Consider the following 14734-nt stretch of genomic DNA (forward strand, 5'->3'; position numbering starts at 1 on the left):
ATATTTTGTAAAGCAATCAGGCCCGCACTCAGTATGGATCAGCTGCGTAAAGATGCCCGTGAGGCACTCCTGCGCGATCCTTGGAATCGACCGATTTTCTTGGCGGCGGGATTCACTGCGACAGCAAAGAATGGGCTGCCCGAGCTGTGGCAGGACGTGTCATCTCACGATAGTACCGTCCATCTAGATGTACGTATCCAAGACACTATCCTTGAATTGTGCTAGCAGACTTATCATCTCAATAGATCTGCGAAACTCTCTATACGGCCTTTTGCTTCGTCCATGGCTGGGATACCCTGCTACCAGATGATGGCGGGCCCAAGCAGCTGAACGAGAGAGAGACTGAAGCCGTTAAGAACTTGTTCCAATGGGCCACTCAACTGGCACTTCCATCGTCGGCATTTGCAGCAGCCTTTGATGAAAATGTCGAAATCACAGAAGGTAAGAACCCCTGGATACTCATCCCGGCCATGCATGACAGCTTCGGCATCCACTAACTAACTACCCGCAGAGATCAAGAAAGCACAGGAAGAGAGCCGACTTAGATCTGTCCTAGCTATCCAGCTCATTCTACAGCTGTCCGCAAAAGCACCCCTAGGTCTATCGGATCGCTCCATAGCTAGCTCGCCCGATATCATTCTGGCTGCAGCCTGCTTCACCGCAGAGAAAGACCCATGGACGACCGAGGATAGCTACGAGGAGGCGTCCATGTATCTTGATGTGACAATGCAAGGCGACAAGTGGAATCTTATTGCGCGATTACTCAAGGAGAAAATCAGACCATTGTTCACCAAGACCAAGAATCCTGCTATCACCAGCGAAGGCCGCAAGAACTTCCACCCTGTGCCTTTGACTCGGTTTGATGGAAGTGTTCTTGACGATGAGATGAAACCCTGGAAGAATAAGGATGTATATGCTACCCGAGTCCTTTCATGGATCGTTTCGCAGTATAAGGTACGTGGTCACCAATTCATTGATCCTTGCGATCTCAGCCAACTAATTCGTCTCAGCCGACCGACAAAGCCCATCTGGAAGCACACTTCCCACTTCTGGTGCCGGCAATCCTAGCCTTGATAGATGACAACAGTCTCACCTTCAAGCGGATGGGCTGTGAACTCTTCAGCGAAATCCTAAAGCCCATCCACCACAGCGGCTCCGACATCCTGGTGCGCACAAACCTGACCTCCGTCTTCGAGGATGCCATCACACCCTGTCTCCTTTCCCTGCCAACAATCACACCAGAGGATAGCTCTATCCAACTTCTCGGTGCAGCATATCCAGCACTCCTCTCGCTCTTCAAGACAGTCTACAAAACCCCCTCTTCCAAGAAATCAAAAGACCAAAACGACAAAGATAGAGAGACATACACCGCCAAGATGTCCAAAATCCTCCGCTCAAATCTTATTTCCTCCTTCCACCACATCAGTTCCTCAACGCCCACTGCTATCTCGACCTCAGTCTCTTTCCCCCATCCACGTCTATCGACTTTCCTCCTGGAATGGATTACCACTTTCGTGAAAGAACTCGGAATCAACACGACGAAATACCTCCAGGAGATCGTTCCGGTTCTTTACACGACGCTCTCCAATCCTTTCGGCACTGCCCACCCCCCTCTACTCTTCGCCGCAGTAACAGCAACCAAATTCGTCATCCTGAATGCAAATCCCCGTATCTGGAGATGGCGTGGTGAAATCCTCGGCGCACTGTGTGCATGCTGGCTCCATATTGTCGGCGAGAAACACGATTCAGAGAAAGGGAAGGGAGACAAGGGATCGCCGCCGGTGACTGAGCTAGTAAAGATTACAAAGGAATTGCAAGGTGCTGTATATGTGTTGAAGCATACTTTGCAGAACCCCGTTGCAGTTCTCAATGGGGAGCCTGACAAGGATCAATTGCTGGCGAAACAAGAGATGCAACAGGAATTGCAGACGCTGGTTGAAGCGGATAGCGAGTTGGAAGGTCTGCTGTTTGCTGATGTCAAGGCGTGATGGTTTAGATTCGTTAATTTAGATTAGAACATGATCACCCCTTACTCCTTGCTGAGACACTGCTATTTGCAGGTCTTCTGTCGGGTGTAATCTAGCTTCTCATTTGGAACATGAATTACTCGCTTGAAGAATCTCAACATCATTCATTTACTCATGACGCAATTTCTCAAAAAATGCATCGGGGGTATCATTTCCAAATTATGCACGCTAAAAGCCGACGAAACAAATTTGCGCAGCCATCATACATCAACGCGTTGCTTGAAAAGGCTCTTCCCCCGTAGCCACTGCCGATAACGCTTGTACCTCTTTTTCTGATAGTCCTCGCTCACAACAGTCAGGCCTTCCTCCGAGACATTCAAGAACTCAGCGTAGTCGGCCATGTTCTCCAGGGCGTTGGTTTTGAGGGCGGCTTCCTCAATATTGCATTTGTTCACATACTCGAGTAGGTCGAGATTAGCACCGTGTTCTCGGAGTGACGCGGCGGTCATCTCATCCTCGGATGTGACAACCAGCGGGACTTTGAGGGGATGATTGATGTATCGCTCGTATTCCTCTGCCTCTGCAGACGTCACCGATGGGTTCAAAGAATCGGTGACCAATTGTCCTAAGGTCCATTGGGCGATTTGCGCTTTGCTGGGAGTTGTTGTGGAGTCAGGGGTATTGATTGGAGGAATGTGCGAGTCTTGATTGGTCTTGAAGGTGGGCTCTCTAATAATTCCTGCCGAAGGGGGCTGCTTAGATGATGACGGAGGTTGATGTTTCCAGGTATCGGGTGCGTCCATGATGGGCGGCGTGGTGGTTGAGTATTGGGAATTGTTGTCAGTGGGCACTTGAATTCTCACGGTTCGCTGTGGTGGACGATCACGTTGGTTTTGTTCCGGAGGGATGCGAGGTACGAATGGGCTGAGATCAGGAGTTGTATGTCCAGGACGGTAGGGAGGTAGGTAGCGTAGTGTTGAGTTCATTTTGTAAGAGAAGATTTTGGACATGGTCGAGACAGCCAAGGGCCGGTAATATTCCAGCCAGTAATCGTCGAAGTGGGACAGCGGCTCCTCGGGTCGGATTGGGAGTGGTGGAAATTCTCTTTCTTTCAGGTATTCAGGCGTGTACCAAGAGATGTAGTTGGGGCGCTTCTTCTGCAGGTAGGATCTGGGATCGGCATGGTGTAGATAGTAATCAGTTGCAAGGTCCCAAAGCATTGGAGCACCTTGAGCGAAAATGTAGTTGCCTAGGAACAGGTTGTAGGCCTCTTGTCGTTGAGCATCAAGGAAAGAATTGTTGTAGTATCGCTTAAAGCTTTCGACCATATCGCGCGAGTGACTGCTCCACTGATTGATCTTACGGTACGTGGCCATGGTATTGACCAAGTGAGATCCTCCGTATTGAATGGCAATAGTGTCTCCATGGTCGTGCCACATGTTGGTGAAGAGATTGACGGCGTCGGTATCGTACTCGACTGTTGTTTCGTCAATGATGCCGAGAGCATGCAACTGGTAACCAAGTGCTCTTTTGCCAATAACGAATTGTGCCGCATTGGTTCGGTCAAGACAGTCGATGCAATTTGTTCGTGCAACACCGTTCTGAAGTCGCAAACCAGATTCCACATCCTGTCCGTTTTTGAAGAAGCCAGTTTTCGGGATGATATCTCCAGCAATATCTTCCAGGGTTTGAATGACGTCTTGATCACGGCTCTTTGCTGCACGGCTCATATCCCATGCCTTGTAGATAAGTTTTTTGTCCTCTGGTAGGAACTGATTCAAGTAAGACACCGCATTCGTGAACTCATGGAGAAGTTTTGATTCTCTGGGTGTCCGTTCCCGTGACTTGACAAGGTTTAAAATGTAGATTGGCGCTCCGTACCGTTCAAACAGGTTGTCAAAGTGCAATGCAGCGGCCGAATAGAATGGATCGACAAGATTCAACTCGATCGCAGGCTTGGGTGACACCCCCGTATTTTCCTGAGTCCAGTACAGAGGAATGCTTCCACGATGCTGAACATAAGAAGTATAGTTGGGGTTTGCGTGCAGCTCTGGACCAGCGGAGTGGAAGGATGTGGTGGTCTGCTCGGAGACAATTTGTTCCGTTTCGACATCGTTGGCAACAAACCCCAAGTCATTTGAGCCACGCTTGAGAAAGCGGGCACCTGCGAAAAACCGAGACCGACGGGCGATGACAGATACGTACACCACCCTCCCATAGACACTTATTTTGGACTGGTCGACATAGCCATGGATGATCGGGAGACACCATTCGTAAGGATTCTTCAAAGTATTGATCGCCGGCGTAAGAAGATGGTGATTCCAGATAAACATTGTGTTGTAGTCTCGGGAGAGGAATTGGGAAGTCCCGTCATGATGGGCCTTCCGTTCGCGGCAAATGTTATGCTGAAGAGAGCGCGTAATATCGTAAGAGTAACTGAAGTAAAACGACCTAGTCAAGTCGAGGTTGCTCAAAATCGCCCTGTATCTTTCTTCCTCTGACTGCTTTTCGGGTTTTAGCCGCGAGGACTCGGCTGGAGTCAAGGATATCAGTTCCGTTTCATCAATCTGGTAGACATTGTGGCCACCAAGCACAGCGACTTGGCTCCTCTTGGTAACTAGGAGCATATAATATGCCCCAGTAAAGCGGACAAAACCAAGCAATGCCCACGCGCTGCATTTCTGCTTCAATCCACCAGAGCTTTTATTCCCGTCATCAATCGCATCCAACAGCTGGACCATCTCCCTTTTTGTGTAGACCATATCATCTTCGATTATGCTCAACTCGCCCGACTCGGAAGTGCGATCAAGTTTAAGAATTCGAAAGCGAGTCTCTGGAAGGTTGATACCGACCATGTAGAAACGAGTGGCAGTCTCGTAGAGCGTGAACTTGTGCATCCGGTTGATCCCCTCATCCTCTGCATCCACGCCAGATCGGTGTTTCTGTGCGAAACTTGGACTCGATTCTCGCTCGAAGGAAGTCGCGACTCGAGGCTCTTCATCTTCTTCTTCGGGTGGAAAGTCAGACGAGATTGAAGGCTCCCCAGCTAGCGCATTTGTGGCTGTTTCGATTGGGGCCCGGCCCGCGTTTATCGAGCGATCAGAGGTGGGAGTGCCTGGTTCCGCCGATTCCACCTCGGTGGATTTCCTGGGCTTCGCATCATTGCTAGCAGGAGGTAAATGGTCGTCTAGAATCGAGGGATCAGACACAGGGCCCACTAGTGTCACGTCGTCGAAGCTCTCCATCGCTCTGGGCGAGGAATAAAATGCCGTAGGGGAATGAGTAGATGGCACTGACGAAGGACGACGGGAAGCTTTCCCCACAAACGTGACGTCGTTTGGTATTGGGTCCTGATTGGTTTGGTGCCTGAGGAATCAACACATGCACAACATCAAAATAAAAGTCGACGTGCCTACAGGATAGCGGTGGATTACGCTGGTTTCAAAACCCCCGCTCTCGAGATATCATACTGCATATATAACTACAAGAGATTACTGCAGGTCATTAAAGAGAAATGTCTGAGGGACTTCATTTGAATTGCTTCAGTGCCACCGTTAGCCCTTCAGAAGTGTCATCTATGATAGACAACAGTGGTCCTTCACGAGCATGGTTCGGATGCTAAACTGGGTATTCCATGAATAGGTCTAGCCCCCGATTCACCAACATCTGTGATAAAAGTTCTCATTCAAGAAGAAGGTTAAGAGTTGTGAAGGTGTTGAAGCAGAGTCGTATTCGTAATTGTCTTTGAAGCCGGTTGGTAGGTTATCTCACCATAGGAAAGGAGAAAGGAAAGAACTCTTCAACATGCATAGCCCTTGGAATAAGAAATCCGGGATAGGAAAGTGGAGAATCGCATGGCACATATTGGATGTGAGCCAGCAGATAACTACATACGGGCAATCCTAAACTTTTGACTGTCTCTTTTCAAGCGCCTTCCGTCTTGTCCGCAAAGCCTTAGTTTCTTCCTGCAGCGCCAGGCCCATCATAATTTCCTCACTCCCACCACCGACGACATGTACCCGAGCATCACGACTAACCTGTTCGATTCTAGCTCCCTTACCAGCCTTATTATACCCAGCACCGCCAAGAATCTGCTGTGCCTCGCGAACACTCTTCTCCAGCGCTCTTGTAGACATGACCTTCAGCAAGGCGGTCATACCGCCGATCTTGACATCGTCGACTGGTCGGCCCTTGGTGAGCTCCAGGACGTTAACGAGCTGCTCCATGAATGCATATGCCGGCTCAATCATCAATCCGAATTTGAAGATCTTTGCTTGGATGGCTTGTTTCTGGATCAAGGGGGATCCGAATGTCTCCCGTTGTATGGCGTAGTTGAAAGCGTCTTCGGCGCAGACGCGAGCGAGTCGCAGGGATGCACAGGCAAGTGAGAGACGCTCGGGGTTGAAGTCTGGAATGCTTCGTCAGTCGGTTCTTAACAATTGGAGGACTGGCGGACTTACTAGACATGATGAGAGGGAAACCCTTGTTCTCTTCGCCGATGAGATGATCAACTGGGACACGGACATCATCTAGCTCGATAAAGGTTGAGCCTAAGGCTGTGTTAGTGAAGGATTCAACTTGAAAGCTACTCATGATAGCCAGTCATACCGCTCGCATTGACACCCGAGTTAAACATTTTCCGGCGAGTCACTCCTGCGGCTTTCAGGGGGATGACAAGCAAGCTGATGCCCGATCGTCCGGGACCGCCAGTGCGTACTGCAGCAGTGCAATAGTCGGCCCAGATACCATTGGTGATCCATTTCTTCGCTCCGTTGACGATATAGTGGTCGCCCTCTCGCTTGGCGGTGGTCTTAATATTGGCCACGTCCGAGCCAGCTATATATTCCCACGACATTAGCACTTGGCATACGCACAAAATGTTGTTATCCTTAGATCTCACCATCTGGCTCCGTAATTCCTAAACAGAATCGAAGATCACCCTTCGCAACACCGGGAAGCCATCGCTTCTGCTGCTCCGGCGTACCGAACCTCGCAATAGGTGGACACCCAATGCTATTCCCACCGCCAAGGCCCCAGATTACACCCACGAAGCCCACACGGGTCAACTCATCCCCGACAATCAACGTGCACCAGGTATCCCACTTGTCACGGGGTACATTGCCCGGCAGCGGCAGACCAGCCGAGTGCTCCTCCGTCGTGAGAGGGTGCACGATGCCGAAGCCGAGCTCGCAATGACGTCGTCGAACCTCCTCGGGAACTTGCCCTGCAGTTTCCCACTCCTGTGCGTAGGGGGCGATCGAAGTGTCAACGTAATCGCGGACCCACGCGCGTAGGTTGTGATGCAGGTCGGTATAGTAGGGATTGCGGACGTCGAGCTGGGGGAGAAGGGGCTCGCTGTAGGGAGCTGTTGCAGGGCGGAGATTACGCGCCATGGTGAGTTTGGGAGTATGGATTTTGGGAGAAAGAGAGTTGAATGGTATTGGGATTTTCTAGAACTCGGATCTACATGAATTTGATTGATAGCTGGGGTGTAGTTGAATCATGCGGGGAAGAAGAGAGGTTGAGCTCGGCCTGTGAAAAGGACGGTCCATCCAGGCCGAGGCCCGACGCGTGTCGCGTCGATCATTCCCCATACTTTTGGTCTACATAGTACCTGCAAGTAAGCAAGTAAGAGTGCGCATAATTGAAGGAGAGAGGGGAAATGCATTGCTTTATGCTGGGGTATTATTACATGCAATCTTTATGAGTATGTCCGAAAGTGCTCTTCCAAGCCTCCCAGTCCCGGCCACCCTAAACTTGTAGGTGTTTGATACTCTTGTACACCGGGCGCAGGTGCTCTTTGACTTCTCGGAGAGTCCATCGCCGCCGGGACTGGGAATCCAACATGCCCCTGATGCAACTCATGATAGTCTCAGCGACGGTAAGACCTGTCTCGAGTTTCGTCTCAAAATGGTCGATCTTAACCGCAAAGTCACTTGGGAACGTAGTCGCTCGTCGTGTCAGATCGTTCAACACCATCTGTCGCTCCATCTTGGTATTCAACCGATAGAGAAGCTCAAACAAGATCACACCCAAAGCATACACGTCAAGTTTCTCGTCAATCTGGTAATCATCGAAATAACCTGAGGAATCTGAGGTGCACGAATTCGCAGGAGGTCGGTAAAACTCGGTCCCAACCACTCGTTGTATCTTGGGACCTTCATGATAGGGTGTCATGGCGCCGCTCTCGACGGAAGCCTCATTGAAATGCGAGATATCTGCAACCAGACCAAAGTCGCCGATACGAGGTCGACAGAAATGGGTCGGTGAGGTCGGCGAGGAAGGTTTAGCATTGCAGGAAGCGCAGATGTCCAGAGTAGTGCTTTCTGGTGCGCACAGGAAGATATTCGCTGGCTTTAGATCACGGTGAACGATTCCCTTGGAGTGCAAGTACTCGACACCCGCAATGATATCCAACATCAATCTCAGCGACGGCATCAAATGGAAACAATGTCGGCGGGAGGGAGAGCCGTTGTTGGTGTTGGTGTTGGATTTATCGACTGATGATTGTGGATTTAGGTAGGAGCCGAGGGAGATTGGGTGAAGAGACATTTGGATGTGAAGAATGACAGCCGGTGCTTGTTGACCGAATCGATGCTGCCGCTGAACTTGAAATTTCGACTGATCCTGGCTCAATCCATCGGTGAAGATGTCATCCGTCTCTCCATATGTGGAGGTCTGACCATACGAGGGATTATCGAAATTTCGAGGAATAGATTCGATGTCTTCGTCATCGTCAACTCCTGTTCCAGAGCTCTTCTTAGAACGACGAGAAGACGACGTGGCATGGCTATCCCAGCGAGAGATACGGGTTGAAAAGCCATGTTCATCGGGTAAAGAACTACTAGCATGCGACTCCACTGCTGAGCTCTCAGAATGCTCGAAGACAATGCCCATGCTAGGCTCATTGATTGAAGCCTGACTGGATATGTCAATATGTGGAGATTCATATTTGGTGTGCGCTTGTGGCTCGAAGGGGCCACGACCCGAGACATGCGCCTGTTCGACCCATGCACCGTAATACCGAACAATATTGGTGTGCTCAAGTCGAGCAAGAGTCCGTATTTCCTTCATTATGGTTTCCAATTGGTTCTGGCCGCCATACTGCAGCTGATCAAGGCGCCTCTGGCTGAGAGGGATTTTCTTGACAGCATAATCTTGCCCATCAATATGATTAGTGACATGGTATACCTCCCCAAAGGATCCACGGCCGAGAATTTTGAGCTCGGTGAACTCGACTGAGTAGCGCGACATATTTTTGTACGGTGGCATGGCCGGTCCATTGAATAGAGGCATACTCACGGGCGAGCTTCCAAATAACGGTCTCGATGGCGCAGGCAGGTTGGGTGCGCCGATTGGAATACCTTCAAGGACATCGAAATTGCTGGTCGAAGGCATATCCTTGCGAAAGGGTGCTTCCTCCCCGGGCGCTTCCCAGAAACGGCCATTGCCATCTGTCACACTGAGTCCTTGCTGAGCCCAGAAAGTCTTCGACACCAAAGCAAGCTCCTCGCTACCTTCAATCGGCGATGGTGGCTGGGTTTCGTTCAAATTCAAGTCCTCCAGAGCGGAGAGTCCCAGCAAATCCAGGTTGTCACGATAGGTCTGTCTTGTTCCATCCAACTCTTCCTTCTCAATGCCATCTGCGAGAACGCCATGTGATGCGAGGAATTGGGATTTGTACTTGTACAGCTTCTTCCCAAGATATTGTGCCTCTGGGCAGTGCCGAGTGAACCGTTTGGTAGAGCCCTTCTGCGCATTGAGGATGTCTGCCGCTCGACTTTGGCAATAGAATTCCAATAACGCGGCAGTCATGAAATTTGCATGGCGCTGCACATTCGAGCCCAGGGCATCCTGTGACAAGGAAGACAAATCATCTCGCGAGATTGAGGAGTCTATTTCGCTGCCTGAGTCCAAGCTGCTTGAAAGGTTCGCGGTTGCCTTGCCCTTATTCGTGCTCCAGCTCTCGGCGGCACCTTCGCCATTGGTATTGGGGGTTTTATGGCCACTAGACTCACCCTCATCCGAGTCGGTATCTGGATCGGATGATGAAATATCTGCCGCAGATCTGAACATTGACATGCTGGTGGTGGTCGTTGAGGAGCAGGCGGTATCAAGAACGCAAGAGATGGCTACGCAAAAGGAGACCAAACTGGCTCCATTGAGGTCCGAGATGGGCAATCGTGATCAGATGTGCCCACAAGGTTAACTATGACCAACAGAAGGGCAGTCGCGAGGTTTGTTGGTACTGCTCCTGGTGAGGCGTGGGCGGTATAAATATGGTGGGGTGGGCCAGAACACTCAGGTTGTCGTACCAGCCTGGTTGAGCAGTGGCGTGAAGTATAGCGTCGGAATCAAAAAAGATGCCCAGATCGCGAGGTGTTGTCTCAAGATGACACGCTGGATTTTACTCAACACAGGCCAAACATAAACAAGACCTGAGCGAACAATCCTAATGATTTGAGTCAGGCTTCCATTGGATTCTAAATGTCTCTTGTAGGGCGCGTCATGCGGGCGGTGTAGAAGTCACTATTCGGGGAGTGACAATGTCAGGTCCACTGATACATCGACTGATCTGAACCCGGGGATCAACGATGAACAAAGATTGTTCTCTGATGACAATCGAATTGTATGTTGAGCTAAGGGTGAGATGGCTTACAAAGTGGCCAAACGGGAAGACTGATTCCGGTCATTTTCTGCCGGCGGACTGCGGCGCGGGATAGAGCCACCAGGACAGTTACTTTGTGGATAAGCCAAGGTGACCGAATGAGGAAAGCCATGGTAGGAAAGTGGCCATCAGAGAAGAGTGAGAGAAAAGACGTATATTTCAAGAATATCTAACTACTTAGTGGTAAACTCGTGCTATGGCTACGTGGCTATCTTCCTCATTTGGTGGCATGAACTGTTTGAGTTGGGTCCTCTTATCTTATCGGCATGTGACTTGACTGCTCACGCGTAAAGAGCGTCACGTCCAGGGCGCGACTGCGACACGACTTCCGGACTTTCGGAGTGTTGCTCACCCAACCCATTCTGCTCAAGTCCCCCACACACCTGGTTTGAATAGGGCCTCTGAAGGTATTCGGCAGCACATCGAATGCATTAGCACCATGCCTGAAGCCATTCCGCCCCATAAACGGGCTTTGACCGACACAACCAACAATATTCGTGGCGATGCCGTCTCCCCCGCGGCGCTGAAGAAGCGCAAGCTCGATGTTAAACTCTCCTCACAGTTGAAACCCCCGCACAGAATGCCCAGCGGAAAGGATTTGGTTCGACTCAACCGCAGAAGAGTCAGTTTGAGGAGGAAGTTCTTGAGAAATTGACGCAGGACATCGGAGATTTGAAAGGCAACAATGCGGAGAAGGACCAACAATGGGAGCGACCCCCTTTGGGCGATTTCGACCCAACCAAGGAGAATATCTGTTTTCAACAGATTGATGCTGAAGAGGGTCGATTTGGAGCCGACAAAATGGCAGTTCGCCTCTTTGGTGTCACCGAGGTAAAGCCTGCCTTGCCTGGGTCATGATGCCCCAGAAGCAAAGATATCTGACAAACTTTCATTAGCTCGGTCAATCAGTCATGTTGCATGTTACTGGCTTCCAGCACTACCTCTATATCGCTGCGCCGGTTGGCTTCACAAAGGAGGACTGCGGCCCTTACCGAGCCTTCCTCGAAACCAAACTCGCGCAAATGGTCCCAGTCATCCAATCCGTGGAGGTAACCCTACGGGAAAACCTGTATGGATTCCAGGGAAACCAAAAGAGCTGGTATCTCAAGATTACCGTGACCGACCCTAAGTTTATTGCCAGGCTGCGAAGTGCGCTTGAAACAGGCAGTGGCTCAATGAACTACAAAGGTCTGTGGAGCAACTCCGATTCGGGGATCCTCACATTCGACAGCATTCAATATCTTCTGCGATTCATGATTGATACTGGTCTACACGGCATGTCGTGGGTCGAAGCCAAGGCAGGAAAATTCCGCCTTTTGTCAGACCACGAAAGGCAATCGAATTGTCAAGTTGAGGCCATCATGGACTATCGCGACATGATTGCGCATGCTCCTAACGGAGAATGGGCCAAGATGGCTCCACTTCGTATCCTTTCCTTCGATATCGAGTGCGCTGGCCGTCAAGGCATCTTCCCAGAACCCAACGTCGATCCAGTTATCCAAATTGCCAACGTCGTCACTCGGTACGGAGAGTCCAAACCTTTCATTCGAAATGTATTTTGCCTCGATACTTGCAGCCTCATCGTCAATACACAAATTCTGGAGTTTGAGAAGGAGGAAAGAATGTTGATGGCATGGCGTGACTTTCTGGAAAAGGTCGACCCCGATGTCATTATCGGGTACAACATCGCCAACTTCGATTTCCCTTACTTGCTGGATCGTGCCAAACATCTGAAGTGCACCCAGTTCCCATACTGGACTAGAGTGAGGAACTGCAGGACAGAGGCCAAGGAGGCCAGTTTCTCGAGCAAGCAGATGGGCAACCGAGAGACCAAAGCGACCAACACGAACGGCAGAATTCAACTCGACTTGCTCCAGCTGGTACAACGAGATCATCAATTGCGAAGCTACACCCTCAATTCCGTATCATACGAATTCCTGGGAGAGCAGAAGGAAGATGTTCACCACACCATGATCACAGAACTGTTCAACGGCACGCCCGATTCTCGACGTCGATTAGCGGTATACTGTTTGAAAGACGCCTACCTACCGCAACGGCTGATGGACAAGTTGATGTGTCTGGTCAACTACACGGAAATGGCAAGAGTCACGGGTGTTCCCTTCAATTACCTTCTTTCTCGGGGTCAGCAAGTCAAGTTCATCAGTCAGCTGTTCCGAAAGGCTCTCGAGCAGCAGCTTGTCATTCCCAATTCCAAGTCGCAGGATGAACAGGATTATGAAGGTGCCACTGTCATTGAACCGAAACGTGGTTACTATGGCGTGCCAATCGCCACTCTCGATTTTGCATCGCTATATCCATCGATTATTCAAGCGCACAACTTGTGCTACACAACCTTGCTCAACAAGAACAGCGTTGAGAAACTTGGTCTCAAAAAGGACGAAGACTACATTGTGACGCCAAATGGAGACATGTTCTGCACCGCGAAAGTTCGCAAAGGTCTCTTGTCGCAAATTCTCGAGGAATTGTTGGGTGCAAGAAAACGTGCGAAGAAAGAGTTGGCGAGCGAGACCGATCCATTCAAGAAAGCCGTCTTGAACGGTCGTCAACTTGCTCTGAAAATCAGTGCCAACAGTGTGTACGGCCTGACTGGTGCCACGGTCGGCAAGCTGCCTTGTCTTCCGATTGCCAGTAGTACTACCAGTTATGGTCGTCAGATGATTGAGAAGACCAAGGCGGAAGTCGAAGCGCGCTATACTATCGCCAACGGGTACTCTCACGATGCCCAGGTCATCTACGGTGATACCGATTCAGTCATGGTCAAGTTCGGTGTCACCGAATTGGAAGATGCGATGAAGCTAGGCGAGGAAGCTGCGGACTATGTTTCTTCAAAATTCATCAAGCCCATCAAGCTCGAATTCGAGAAGGTGTACTTTCCCTACCTGCTCATCAACAAGAAGCGTTACGCCGGTCTTTACTGGACCAACACTAAAAAGCATGACAAAATGGACACCAAGGGTATTGAAACGGTTCGACGTGATAACTGCCTGCTGGTCCAAAATGTCATCGAGACGGTTTTGAACAAGATTCTTATCGACCGAGATATCGATGGTGCGCAAGAGTAAGCCAAATGTTCTGAGAATTGATCCGAAGATGGATGCTAACTGTGGATGCAGCTATGTGAAATCGACCATCTCAGACCTCTTGCAGAACAAAGTGGATATGTCCAAGCTAGTGATCACGAAGGCCTTGTCGCAGAAGGAATACGCGGCTAAGCAGGCTCACGTCGAGCTTGCCAAGCGCATGACGAAGCGTGATGCCGGATCCGCCCCTGCTCTGGGAGACCGTGTGGCCTACGTGATGATCAAGGGTGCGGCTAATTCCAAGGGCTACGAGCGGGCCGAAGATCCTATCTTCGTCTTGGAGAACAATATTCCCATTGATACCAAGTATTACTTGGACAACCAGCTTGCCAATCCCCTGGGCCGTATCTTCGAGCCCATCCTGGGTGAGAAGAAGGCCAACCAGCTGTTGACTGGCGAGCACACACGATCCATCTCTGTTGCTGCCCCCAGCTTGGGTGGACTCATGAAGTTCACTAAGCGCACTCAGACCTGCATGGGCTGCAAGAAGCCACTCTCGGGCAAAGAGGAAATGGCCGGTGCGGTGTGCGAGAATTGCCGCCCTCGCATTGGCGAGCTGTACACCAAGTCCCTTACCAAGGTTTCGGACCTGGAAGTTCGCTTTGGACGTCTGTGGACGCAGTGCCAGCGATGCCAGGGCAGTCTTCACTGCGAAGTCATTTGCTCGTCACGCGATTGTCCCATCTTCTACATGCGCATGAAGGCGAAGAAAGACGTGGAGGATTCTCAGAAAGAGCTGGCTCGATTTGACTTCGATGCTGGTGCCTGGTGATGCTACAAATGTAATGGATACTGTATGATTTCACTTATGGAGAAGATGAAGCTTCGTGGTGCAGGGCGGGTCTTGGGCGTATTTCATTGATGGCGTTGGGGAATACCTTGTACACAGTTTTAATGCAGCAGAAGAGTTTCTCAAACCAAATTCATCAAGGCTCCTAGAAAATGACAGTCATCCAACAAGGTTCAAATTGAGATCGCTGCCTAGCTCCACTGTAGCC

At 50.4% G+C, this 14734-nt stretch overlaps 6 protein-coding genes across 6 annotated transcripts; 3 read left to right on the top strand and 3 right to left on the bottom strand.

Annotated features, from left to right (window-relative positions):
* Window positions 1-33: 33 nt before the first annotated feature.
* N7458_004743 (Tti2 family protein) lies at window positions 34-1988 on the top strand (the record flags this gene model as incomplete). The annotated part of the gene is made up of 4 exons (XM_056908125.1): window positions 34-189; window positions 246-441; window positions 512-954; window positions 1011-1988. The coding sequence occupies 4 exons, from the start codon at window positions 34-36 to the stop codon at window positions 1986-1988; spliced, it is 1773 nt and encodes a 590-aa protein (XP_056766743.1).
* A 239-nt stretch (window positions 1989-2227) lies between these two features.
* Window positions 2228-5212, bottom strand: N7458_004744 (phosphatidylinositol-3,5-bisphosphate 5-phosphatase; the record flags this gene model as incomplete). The annotated part of the gene is made up of 1 exon (XM_056908126.1): window positions 2228-5212. One exon carries the CDS (start codon window positions 5210-5212, stop codon window positions 2228-2230), a length of 2985 nt encoding a protein of 994 aa, XP_056766744.1.
* A 657-nt stretch (window positions 5213-5869) lies between these two features.
* Window positions 5870-7360, bottom strand: N7458_004745 (acyl-CoA dehydrogenase family protein; the record flags this gene model as incomplete). The annotated part of the gene is made up of 4 exons (XM_056908127.1): window positions 5870-6375; window positions 6428-6517; window positions 6576-6803; window positions 6868-7360. 4 exons carry the CDS (start codon window positions 7358-7360, stop codon window positions 5870-5872), a joined length of 1317 nt encoding a protein of 438 aa, XP_056766745.1.
* A 358-nt stretch (window positions 7361-7718) lies between these two features.
* N7458_004746 (putative protein kinase) lies at window positions 7719-10049 on the bottom strand (the record flags this gene model as incomplete). Its single annotated transcript, XM_056908128.1, has 1 exon — window positions 7719-10049. One exon carries the CDS (start codon window positions 10047-10049, stop codon window positions 7719-7721), a length of 2331 nt encoding a protein of 776 aa, XP_056766746.1.
* A 1025-nt stretch (window positions 10050-11074) lies between these two features.
* N7458_004747 (DNA-directed DNA polymerase delta POL3) lies at window positions 11075-13718 on the top strand (the record flags this gene model as incomplete). The annotated part of the gene is made up of 3 exons (XM_056908129.1): window positions 11075-11143; window positions 11224-11466; window positions 11532-13718. The coding sequence occupies 3 exons, from the start codon at window positions 11075-11077 to the stop codon at window positions 13716-13718; spliced, it is 2499 nt and encodes an 832-aa protein (XP_056766747.1).
* A 28-nt stretch (window positions 13719-13746) lies between these two features.
* Window positions 13747-14508, top strand: N7458_004748 (DNA polymerase delta catalytic subunit; the record flags this gene model as incomplete). The annotated part of the gene is made up of 1 exon (XM_056908130.1): window positions 13747-14508. One exon carries the CDS (start codon window positions 13747-13749, stop codon window positions 14506-14508), a length of 762 nt encoding a protein of 253 aa, XP_056766748.1.
* Between the last annotated feature and the right edge of the window lie 226 nt (window positions 14509-14734).

This window comes from Penicillium daleae (genome assembly GCF_028827525.1).
Source record: "Penicillium daleae strain IBT 16125 chromosome Unknown utg000005l_segment0_segment0, whole genome shotgun sequence".
NCBI lineage: Eukaryota > Fungi > Ascomycota > Eurotiomycetes > Eurotiales > Aspergillaceae > Penicillium > Penicillium daleae.